Source organism: Oryx dammah, unplaced genomic scaffold (genome assembly GCF_014754425.2).
Source record: "Oryx dammah isolate SB20612 unplaced genomic scaffold, SCBI_Odam_1.1 HiC_scaffold_10, whole genome shotgun sequence".
Classification (NCBI taxonomy): Eukaryota; Metazoa; Chordata; class Mammalia; order Artiodactyla; family Bovidae; genus Oryx; species Oryx dammah.
In genome coordinates, this window is record NW_024070194.1 from 17,444,201 (window position 1) to 17,456,544 (window position 12,344).

Genomic DNA, 12,344 nt, shown 5'->3' on the forward strand with positions numbered 1-12,344 from the left:
GAACATCTTGACACAAAAGCATTTTTCCATATTGCAGATTGTTTCCTTCAGTCAGTTCAGTTCAGTCGCTCAGTCGTGTCCGACTCTTTGTGACCCCATGAATCACAGCACGCCAGGCCTCCCTGTCCATCGCCAACTCCCGGAGTTCACTCAGACTCACGTCCATCGAGTCAGTGATGCCATCCAGCCATCTCATCCTCGGTCGCCCCCTTCTTCCTTAGTTTTTTAACATTAATTTATATTAATGGGTTATTTCCTTAGTTTTGAGTTGTAGAAATGGGTAAATTGTTAAAGTATTTGATAAGTGTTGCTGAATTTCCTTTCCAAAGACTTTGTCAAGTTTCTAGAACCCCCAAGAGTATATGGTGAGTGCTTTATTTCCCTATACTCTCTGGCTGCGTTAAATTAAAAAAAAAAAAAACACAAACAAACCTTTAAAATATTTATTCCTATTTTTTAACTTAAAAAAAAAAACCTTTTTTAGTTTAATATACATACTGTAAAAAATATGGCTTATTGAATTCTTACAAACTGAACATAGCCATCATATTAGGGTTCCTTGGAGAAACTTGGAGTAGGCTTTGTGGTTATGCATGCATGAGAATGTGTGTGTGTGTAGAGAGAGACAGAGACAGAGAGACTGAGTCCAGAGGCCTGAGAACAGAGGAGCCAATGGTATGGTTCCAGTACAGCACATAGAGCTGATGTCATTCCAGTCTAAAGTCATCAGGCAGGAAGAATTCTTTCTTACTCACAGAGAGTCAGCCTCTGTGTTCTGCTCAGTACGCCAACTGATTGGATGAGGCTCACCCACGTTGGAGAGAGCAAGCAGCTTTACTCTGACTACTGGTTTAAGTGTTAATCTCAGTCAAAAGCATCCTCACAGAAGTACCCAGGAGTGTTTGACCAGGTGTCTGGACCTGTGGCCCAGTCAAGCTGACACAAAATTAATCATCATAATCACATAACCACAACTGTATCATGAAACCAGAAATACAAAGCTGATTGTATTTTGCATGTTGGTTGACTCAAACATTTTTCAGTATGTAAAATATGCTTATTACCCATTGATCCAGTAGTTCTCTTAAGAATGTAGCCATGGAAATTCTTACACACGTGGATATGTATATAAAGAAATGTATTGCATTATTAATAAAAATTGCTAAGACTTACTAGGCACTATGCCAACAGTTTGTTGTGATCACAACAGACTGAGGAAAAAATCTGGGCTGAGATCAAAGTTGATCACAACAACTTTGAGAAAAAAATCAAGGCTCAGAGAGGTTAAAAAACTTATTCAAGGTCACACAGCTGGTAAGTAACTGGGCTCGAATTTGAACCAACCAATCAAGTTTTACAGCAGCACGTTTTTGGGTTTTTTTTTCTGAAGTATAGTTGCCGTACAATATTATATAAGTTACAGGTGTGTAATAGAGTGATTCATGATTTTTAAAGTTTATACTCCATTTGTAATCATTATTAATATTGACTATATTCCCTGTGCTATAAAATATATCCTAGTAGCTTATTTTTATTCCTAATAATTTGTACCTCTTAATCCCCTACCTCTATATCGCCTCTTCCTCCTTCCCTCTTACCATTGGTAACCATGAGTTTGTTCCCTATATCTGTGGGTCTGATGCTTTTTTGTTATATTCACAAGTTTGTTGTATTTTTTAGATTCCACATATAAGTGATGTCATTCAGTATTTGTCTTACCCTAACTTAACTTTACCTAGTATAATGCCCTCCAAGTCTATCCACGGGTACTACAAATGGCAAAATTACTTTTTTTTTTTTTAATAGTTGAGTAGCATTCTATCCATTCATCTGTTGATGGACACTTAGGTTTCCATATCTTGGCAATTGTAAATAATGTATAGCAGCACTTTTAACCATTATCCCTGTGTGTTGATAGTAGTAAAAAAAAAATTAGCAACTACTTAAAACACACATAAAAAATGAGTTGGATAAATAAGCTATTTCCTTTCAGTGGAATACTATGTGGCCATTAAAAAGAAAGAGATCTGGACATACATAATGACAGAAAAGTATTCATGTCTTTGTGATTACAAAGTAAACTATAGGAGTTGAGATCATTTTGGTAAAGGCATGTTCCAGAATTTATTTATGTGTATTCCAGGATTTATTATATTCTGCACTGTTTGGGGTTTTTGTTTTGCATTTTTGTCTGTGCTGGGTCTTTTTTGCGGCACACAGGCTTTCACCAGTTGCAGTGTGCAGGCTTCTCTCTAGCTGCAGTGCATGGGCTTAGTTGCCCCGTGACATGTGGGATCTTAGTTCCTCAACCAGGGATCAAACCCGAGTCCCCTGCACTGGAAGGTGGATTCTTAACCACTGGACCACCAGGGAAGTCCCTGGAACATTATTTATGAACACTTGTTACTGCTTTATTTATGAATGTTCATTACTGCTCTAATGGAAGAAAATAAGTTTTTAAAATTGGTTCAAAGAGGGGCTCCAGCTCCTAGGAACTGGTCCCGGGGCACAGCTGAGTCCAATTCCTTGGCTGGCTGGCCACCCAGTCCCGGGGCGGGCGGTCAGTGCCTCCAGGCTCCTCCTGACTTCTCTCTCTCTCCCCACAGGATGCAGTGTGTGACTGCAGCACCCAGTCTCTCGCCTCCTGCTTCGCCCGGCCATCCCGCTCTGCCATCCGCCACTCTCCTTCCAAGTGCAGGCTGCACCCTTCAGAGTCTGGCTGGGGTGGGGAGGAGCGGGCAGCCCCGCCCAGCGAGTGATAGAGCAGCGGTGGTCCTCACCTCGACCAGCCCCCGCCCCTGGACAGCCGAAGGGAACCAGTGGAGAGGAGAAGACGCTTGGGGCCCGCAAGCTCCCTGCATCTCTCGCCCTGGAGGGCTGCATCTCTGCCATGGAAGCACTTTCCCAGCCAGGTAAAGTGGGGTCTCCTGCTGACTGCTGGGTGGTGATCTCTGACTTCCCAGGGGAAGGCAGCGAGTGGGAGAAAGACCAAAACTGGGCTTCAGAAGCGTCTCCAGAGAGATCCGTTGAGAGCTGATTCCTGGGTCGTAAGTTGGGAGAGCCTTGCCTGGTTCCACCCACACCCACTTCTCAGAAGAACCAAGGAAAGGATCCACTTCCAGCCATGCACCTCAGGGAAAAGAGCTCACAGAGATGTTCCCGGCCAACCACATCCCTCTTCATGGGGAGGAAACACCGATGAGAAGAACAGGCTTTGCCCTAGGGCTCAACGTGGGGTATCTGGTGGAGCTGAGCTGGGTGTCACCCCATCCCTCTCTTCCCTCCACTGCCGCCGCCTCCTTCCAGCCCTGCTGCTCTGGATTGCCGCAGTTCTAGGGGATATGATAGGGCAGTAGCCACAGTCAGGTATCTGCTTGGAATCCTGGGGCCCTGGATCTCCCTGCCCATAGCTCAGAGGCAGCAAGACCTAGAACGTGAGGTAGAAATGTGCGGGCCCCAGGGTCGGGGAGCCACTGGAGCTACCTTTCTTGCTAAGGTGACTTGGGGGGACCCCAGCCTTCCCAGGAGACTCCTTGAGGACAGACATAGGTAGAGTCCATCTCAAGACCAGGTGCACAGATAAATAAATGCCTAATTGCCCACTGCCTTGATTGCTGGGGCCTCTTTCCCCAGCACCCTGGAGGGGTGCCACATCTCTGCTGTGTTTACATCCTGCAGCTGGTAGAGGGCAAAGATGTTCCCAAAAAGAGACTCCCAGTTGGCCAGATCAGGCCCAGGAGCCTTCCACGAGGCCGGAGCCCCAGGACATGGCAGTAGACTGGGGCCTGGAAACACATTTCTTGCCTGGGTTGTTTATTTTGAGTTTTTCTTACTATAAATATTTAAGGTGGTTTTACTTTATTTTAATAATTTAATTTACCCCAAAGTCCCTAAGGTAATTTATTGGAGGTTGAGACATGTACTCTCATCACTGGGACAATGCAAGGCTTTAACATGATGGATAGGTGTAGGGTCCCCCTCTGTGGACAAGGCAACTCAGCAGGCGAGCTCTGGTCTCCAGGTTCAGGTTTGGAGGGGGCCCCAGCAGAGGTCCCCACAAATCTGCTGACCCTTTGGCCTCAGAACACCACTTGTATGCTCCACACCTGCTAATTGCCCGCCCCCAGCCGTGAGTTTGTAAATACTCACAGACAGGACAGAGGGCTGGACCAGCAGCACCGCTTCCCAATCACTTCCCATTTTCCTTCTCATTTTCCTCCCTCCTTCTGACACCTTTATTTTGGTTTCTAATGAGTCCAATACAGATTACTAAGGCTTTATCAAGAGCATGGAGATCTTTCCAAGTTCCCTAAGTGAGAACTCGCAGGAAAACAGGACTGAACTTCGAGAATGTTGTTTATTGCAGCTTTGCACATGGATCTGAGAGTGTCTGCCAGCCTGCCTCAGTTCTCACCAGCCTCCAGCCTTTTCACCAGCCTCTTCCTTAGCCTTATGGACTCTCCAGGCTCGTCTCTCAGCCCCAGCCCCACTGCCCTCCCTTTCCCCTGTTGCATGTGAGCTGTCTGAGCCATCAGGAGGATTGCAGCATGGCTCATTGCAGTGGTGACAGGGCAGGGGAACGCAGAGGGCCTCCCCCATGGTGCCAGTGAACCCATTCTGGTTGCACACGTACCTGCATATCGCCGTGTAACTGGTTGGGGGCTCAGAATGAAAACATCAGGATAAAGTGGCTTATCTGTGAATTTTTTATCAGGAAGACCAAAAGCCGGCAGTTTTGCTAGTGTGTCCCCAGGACTCAGGAGATGCTTCTGTGCTCCTACCCACCAGCCCCCAGTCTTGCCCTTTCTGGGGCACCTGGATCAGTTACCCAAATACCTTCATCTCCATTGCCTATCAGCAGAACTTTGGGATCACGTTAGTACAACCAGCCACTTCCTCATACCATAGTGACCTGTGTGGGCAGAGCAGGCAGGTCAGTGGAGCCAAGGGCCAGGCCCCTCTGGGATGCCAGTGCTCCCACCCAAAAGGTCAGGGGCCCCCTCCAATGCTATCTCCAAGGGAAGGGGGTTCATACCAGGCCACAAGCTACCACAGGCCTTCTGCCACCTCCCCGGGCTGCAGAGGGCCAGGGAGGCTGCACTTCTAGCCTTGGGGAGGAATCCTCATGAGACCTGGACCCTGCTGACTTCTCAGCCTTACCATCATTGTTCTCATCCAAGATTGTCCTTGCGTTCTCGTTGTCTTAGCACCTGGCCGCCCAGCCCTCAGCCAGTGTCAGAGGCCTCAGACCTTGGTTTTCAGTAAAGTCCCAGTTTCTGCTTCCTGCATGCCACTAGGCAAGGTCACTCAGCCCCAGCCCCCCCAGAAGCCTCTGGACATGGGGCTTGATGAGGTTGAAAATGTTACATGTAAATATTGGTTTGATTTGGGTTTTAGCATTTTAATTAGTAACTGGTTGTGTTTTCCTTTTGTGGGGTGGGGGGTTGTCTTGTAAAAACTCTCTACTCTTTTGGAATGTAGTTTCTAAGTTTGTTTTGTTTCTTCAATGCCTTTTAAGTCTTGGTAACATTCCCGAAGCAGAAAACTGCCTGGCCCACCGTGAGGACTCCCCAGGAGCACCAGGTCCCAGGAAGGAACACTGCCCTTTCCCCCTTTCTTCTTTGCTGCCTCTTTACTCCCAGCAACTTCCTTTTCTTCCTCGCCCTCTGTCCCTCTTTTTCCTTTCCTTTCCATCTATCTTTGTTCTCTTCAGCCAAAGTCCCAAGGAACCCTGGGGTCCTAATTCCCCACAGGCCCCTGGGCTTGGATCCATTGTGTTGGCACCAGTTGGTTGAGGGGAAATGGAAGACCAGTTGGCATGACTGACCCCAAAGTGGATGATCTTGTGTTTCTGACATCTGACCTCTTCCCACAGCCAAATCAGACCCTCTTGGGGGCAATGATGTCTGTATTTGAAATGAAATTCAAACTACTCTGGCATGTCAGTAGCCCCTAGGTCCTGCATGCATGAGGTATCAATATTCAAGTCCCTGTCACCCTGGCAGCCCTCTCCCCCCCAATTTTGTCCCCACTAAAGGCTGACCAATTAACAAACCCCTTCTAAGGGGTCTTGCTGAAAACGGCCCCTTCCCTTGGTTTCCCCAGGGATGCTCCTCTACCAGCTGCTCTCCAAGGTGACAGAGTTGAGGGCCCAAGACTTGACCTTCTTGTGCCCTGACTGCCACATGGCTCCCTCGTGCCTGCCTGCATCCACTTTTCATGGTTTCATCACATGGCCTGTTCTCCTCTTGCCCATCCAACTTCTAGGACCTTCCTCCCTCTCCTCTCCCATCTAGAATGCCCTCCCCCTCAGCTTTGCCAGTCTTCCAGGCTCTTCAGCCCCCCAATCCCACCACCTCTTATTAATAATTAAGTCCCTGGACACCTTTTCTAGAGCACGTGGCTATTTAGGAGTTGCTTCCCCTGCCACATCTCCTTCAGGCTTCTACATGCTAACTCTGGGAGGCAACCTTGGCAGGACGGGGTCTAGTGCTCCCATTTTACAGATGAGGAAACAGGTACAGGTCTCATTCCAGAGTCGCCTAACCAGGAAGTCATCACGTTCAGACTAGAACCTAGGTCCACTGGAACCCTCAGTCCAACCTTGTCCCTTGCTGTGTTAACCTGCTCCACTGGGGGCTTTGTGTGGGTGCAGAATACCCAGACTGTGCCACTGCCCAACCCAGACATAAAACCAGTCTACCCTGAATCTCTGGACCTGTGTGTCCCAGAGGGTGGTGTGGGGACCCCTGCATCAGAATCCTCTGTGGACATGTCCAAAATGCAGCTTCTTGGGCCCCACCTCACCCCTGAGGGCCAGGAATCTGCATATCTAAGAAACTCCCAGAGAGATCCCAAATACCAGGGCCATGCCATTGACGTTCACAGCCTTGACCATTGTTGTTCAGTTGCTCAGTCATGTCCGACTCTGCGACCCCGTAGACTGCAGCACGCCAGGCTTACCTGTCCTTCACCATCTCCAATTAGGCCATCTTTTTTAAGCCCAATAACCACAGTGTTCTATCTTTAGAAGAGCCTTGAGTTGAGAATTAGGGGACTTGGTCCTCAACCCAGCTCTGATTTGGGTTAATTATGCTGAGAATTTCCAAAAAGCACCGGAGGCAATTTACAATCTTAGTCATAAAGTTTCAGTAAAACAACAGGAAAAAAAAAAAAGTCCAAAGGCAAGAGGAATTATAATTCCCCAAATCTATCTTCCCAGGTGGCACAGTGGGTAAAGAATTCTCCTGCCAACGCAGGAGACGCAGGATCTTCCTGGGTCGGGAAGATCCCCTGGAGGAGGAAATGGCAACCCACTCCAGTGTTCTTGCCTGGAAAATCCCATGGACAGAGGAGTGTGCAGGACTCCAGTCCATGGGGTTGCAAAGAGTCGGACAGAACTGAGTAAGCGCATGCGCGTGCGCACACACACGCGCACACACACACACACACACACACACACACACACTTATATCTACCTGACGTGATTCCCATAATCCTGCAATTAAATTTTACTCTGGAGTTTCCTGGCAGCTATGGTAAAAAGGGAAGCACATCAACTTTCATGACTCTCATCATCCAGTCATGGGAAGTGACAATATTTGCCCCAGGAGGCAAACTTATGCTAATTTAGAGCATGTGTCCTTTCTTCAAAGGCCACTAAGTCAGTTGTGGTATGAACCTAAAATGCAAGGCTGTTTTCCAGGTCACTATTTTAAAAATAATAATAAACTGCCACCGACTGGAATGACCTTGACCCCAGAGCATGTGGCTAGTCTGTGCCTCTGTTCCTCCAGCGTCAAAGTGGAAGAAATCCTACCTCACGTGGCGGTGCTGAGGACCAAATACAATACTGTGCCTGTGAGTCTACGTGGGAAGACGTAAGGTTCTACACTGATGTAAAGTGGTCTGATCACACTCATTGTCCCCTAATGCCCTCACTAGTCTTAGTGAGTAGAAAAGCTAATAAATTGGACCAACCCTCTCACTTTTAAAAAAATTGTGGCCCAAAATACATAATATAAAACTGACTGTTTTAGCCCTTTTAGCGGCTTTAAATACATTCACGCAGTGGTACAACCATGAGGACTATCCATTTCCAGAACTTTTTCATCACCCCAAACTGAAACTCTGTACCCACTAAACAGTAACTCCCCATCCTTCCCTCAGGCCCCTGATAACCTCTATTCTACTTCCTGTGTCTATGAATTTACGTATTCTAAGTATTCTAAGTGGAATTACACAGTGTTGGTCCTTTTTTGTCAAAGCCTTCACTGTTTTGGATGAGGAATTGGGCCCAGAGAAGGGAGTTCCTCACCCAAGGTCACACAGCAAACTGGAGGCAGAGTCAGGACCAGAATTCAGGTTTCCTGACTCCCAGCAGGTTCTGCGTTCCCGGGGTGAGTGAGACCCCACCTACCATTCCCTGATCTTGGCTGAACCCTGTCTTCTCTCTGGGCTCAGCGTATTTGCTTCCCACCACCCATCCATCCTTTATCACCTTCCTCCAAAGCCTCCCCTCCTTCTGCTTCCTCTTCTCTGACTGGTTCCTACCAGCAGACCAAGTGGCTCTGACCCATGGCCAGGTTTTCCTCTTCTGAGCCCCGGGCTTCTTTGTAGCACCCACCCCCTTCAGCCCTCCCAGAATGGCCTCCTGTGGATTTCCTGGCCCCTCAGGCTCACATCCGCATCCTCCCGTGTCTGTGGTCTCCCAACTCCTGATGTTTGCTTTCAGACCTGATTGTGTTTCCTGGGTTTTGTTTTACTTTGTTTTCTCACACTGAAGGGGGAACCTTTCCCCCATGCCTCAGGCTGGGCTTGGCCCAGTGACTGCCCCCAGCCCAGAAAGACACCCCCATCTCACCCTTGCGTCCCATTTTCTTCCATCCACAGCCTCCCGACAGGACCCCTGCACTATCCACTGGGATTTGGCGGAGGTCACTGGGACCCCCATTTTGGCTTCCCCTATCCTGCCCAGTCCTGCATAGCCTTGTTTGTAAAGCAGATGCAGCCTGACTTGGGTTCTTCCCTCCTCTCCCTGGCCATCTGTCCATCTGTCTGCCTGTCCATTTGACATCCCACCACCCTCTCTACCTTCCCCTGGATCTCTCTGCCTCTGAATAGCTTGCCCTGGTTGAACCTGTAGCCCACCCTGGCATTACCCCTTATCCCTTCTGTAGTATTTGCAGTTTGCAAAGTCCACAGAGCCAAGAACCAAAGGGAACTGGTGACAAGGTGACCCCTTGCCCAGGGCTCCCCCTCCCCACCCTTCCCTGCACCCTCCTTGGACCCTCCTTTGTCTACCCCATCAGCCTTGCTCGCCTCCCTTCCTGCCCTTCACCAGCTCCCTGAACCCCAGGCAGTAAGGAAAGGAGCTCTGGTTTCCCCTAAGCATCCTTGAAGGGCCAAAGTCATCAAGGCCTGACCATCTTGTCTTTCTCCGCTCTATACCGCTCGAACTGCTCCTGTGAAAAGGAACTTCAGCCAGGATTTTGGAGACCTGGCCCAGGTCTGGGCAGTTGTCCTAACTTCTCTGTGTTTGGTTGGTTGTATGATTTTACGATGATGATCCTTAGGGACCCCAGAGCACCCCTCATGTTTTGGGGTCCTGCATCACCATCCTCTCTCCACTGGGCCCTGGTATCGTGGCTCCTCTCTCAGCTCTGCTACTGATCTCTGTGCCTTAGTTTACTTCTCCGCACAGGGGGCTCACCATGAGACTATTCCCGGCAGCTTCCCAATTTGGTGCCTCTAAGGCAGGGCCTTGGCAGCTGTGGCCCAGCTCCCTGGCACTGTCTTCTTAGGGCACCAAGTTGCTGAGGATGAGATGCCTGGAGGTTCTCAAAGAAGCCAGAGCATCACCTGGGAACTTGACAGAAATGCAAAGTATTGGCCCCACTCAAGAACTACAAAACTAGAACTTTGGCGGGGGTAGGGGGAGGGCAGCAAGCTGGGGGTTTAAGAAGCCCTCCAAATGATTCTGATATACATAGGCGTTTACTGCCTGCCGATCTAAACCAGCAGATAGTGTGGCCTGGTGAAGGACCGAGGCTGGTCCTGACCAGGAACAAGTGGGAAACATCAAGCTTATCTGGATTTCTGAGGCTGGGAACCCTGGCCATCCCTACCCAAAGCAAAACACAACTGTGTTCTCCTCTTCCCAGAAACTGGGGGACTGGGAAAAGGCAGGCATTTTTCCTTTCCCTACCCCTGGCTTGGTTCCAGTTCTACCCACCTCTCCTACTTGTCTGGGTTTTACTAAAAGTTGTATAGGGTTGTGCCAGCCAGGCAGAGGGTGGGCATCCTGTGGGGTGGGGGCAGGAGACAAAAGGCCCTGACCCTTTATCCCTTGGGAATCTCACCATAGGCTTATGGCTTCTTTTCAAAGGGAAAGAAACTTAGGTTCTCAAAGAAAGACTCCTAAATCCCCAGCCAGCTCCTCCTCCTCCCACCTCCAGGGAGACCTTATAGACAGTGCCAAAAAGCAGCTCCTGCCCCTAGGGGCTGAGGGGAGAGAGCCAAAAGCTGTCCCTCACCCTGGCCCCCCATCCCGAACCCCCGCCAATACTGTGAAACCCCCTTCCTGACCATCCTGGTTTCCTGGTGTGGACCCTGAAGTCGCCGGCCCAAGGGGTCCCCCAGGGAAAGGCCTTTGGGAAGGAAGGGAACAGGGGCATCCTTGGGCCAAACTCTCTGCCTCTCCTGTCCGCTCTTTCTCCTCTCTACTCCTTTCTTCAGAAGGCTCCTTCCCAGGAGGTATTGGGTGCTAGACAACCGTGGTCCAGTCTGCCAGCTCTCCTTCCCTCCCATGTCTTATTTCAGACATGAGAATAACTGTACAGTGTAAACTTACAAAGGGTTTTTAATGGTTGTAGATTGGAAATAAAGTATGTCATATGAACAGTTTCCATGGACTGGGCTTCTCTGATTTCTCATGTGAGGTGGGTGCGGTCCCCAGCAGATTTGGAACTTGACTCAACCCCACACCCAGTAACCTGGGCAGGAGGGAGTCCTGGGAATGCCACAACCAGCTGGCTGGTCTGGGGTCACTTGGGAGGAGCCTCCAGGGGCTCCCAGCTACTGACTGCTGATACCTCAGAGTCTCCCATGAAGGGTGGTAAGGCCACAGAGAAACAAATGCAGTCATCAAAAATGAAATTGAAACATTCTACAGAAGACTTTCAAATATTTATCACAAAAAAAGGACATGGGTTAATTATCTATTATAGTATAATTATCCCCAAACATTTATTATATCACAGATGCCGTGGGTCAGGGATTCAAGAGCTAAGTTGTTCTGACTCGGTCTCCTGAAGGTGCAGTCAAATGTCAAATCAGGCAGCAATCATGTGAAGGCATGATTGGGGCTGGAAGATCCATTCCCAAGGTGGGTTATTCATGCCTGGCAAGTGAGGGTGGGCAGGAGGCCTCAGTTCCTTCCCATGTGGACCTCTCCCTAGGGCTGTTTGAGTATCCTCACAACATGGCAGTTGGCTTCCCTAGAGCAAGTGATCTCTGGGAAAGCAAGAGAGGTCACAATGTCTTTTATGACTTAAGCCTTGAAAAATCATACACTATCATCTCTGCAGTATCTAGTTATAAGATTAGCCCTATTCCTTTTGGAAGAGAACTATATATACAAGGGCATGAACAGCAGAAAGTGGAGGTCATTGGGGACCATCTTAGAAGCCAGCAACCACATGAAAATAATTTTTTGTGTGTGGAATGTTAGTTCTCAGACCAGGGATTGAACATCAGCCCTCGGCAGTGAGAGCATGGAGTCCTAACCACTAGATCATCAAGGAATTCCAGACCTCTTTTTTGAGGGTCTAATAACAGCCAGGCCTGTGCTGGGCATTGAGGATAACAATATATGAACCTGAAAAATAGGAAAGCAAATGTCAATGGCCAAGGGGTGGTCAGGGAGTCGGAGGGATCAGGAAAGGCTGCAGTGATTCCCAAGGTTGAGATGTTGAGAGATAAAGGAGATGGTGATGTGTTGCAGGCAGGAGATGGAGACAATATGTTTCAGGAAGACGGAACAGCATGTAGAAAGCCTATTAGAAAGAAAGGAGAGCAGGATCAGGGAACTGAAAGAGATCATTGGTGTGGGGTGATGAAAGAGGCTGGGTGAGATCACACAGTGCCTTATGAGGGAAGGAATGTCCACATCCTGTGGACAGTAGAGAGTCATGGAAGAACTGAAAGCAGGGAAAGGACCTAGAGGATGTACTGGTTCTGGATTCCATGAGGCAACATACTTGCCTGCCGTGCAAGGAGTTGAAGGAGTGGGGTGGGAAGAGAAGGAACTGGGCTCCAGAAAGTGATACTCAGGGAACAAAGAG

At 48.9% G+C, this 12,344-nt stretch overlaps 1 protein-coding gene across 1 annotated transcript in view; it reads left to right on the forward strand.

Annotated features, from left to right (window-relative positions):
* The window catches only part of SOGA1 (suppressor of glucose, autophagy associated 1), a 75,104-nt gene extending 64,199 nt beyond the window's left edge, over positions 1–10,905 (forward strand). Inside the window, exon 15 of the mRNA XM_040247370.1 lies at positions 2,607–10,905. Within this exon, the coding sequence (XP_040103304.1) occupies positions 2,607–2,759 (153 nt within the window). The 3' untranslated portion in view covers positions 2,760–10,905. The remainder of the gene's footprint in view (positions 1–2,606) is intronic.
* Positions 10,906–12,344: the final 1,439 nt, after the last annotated feature.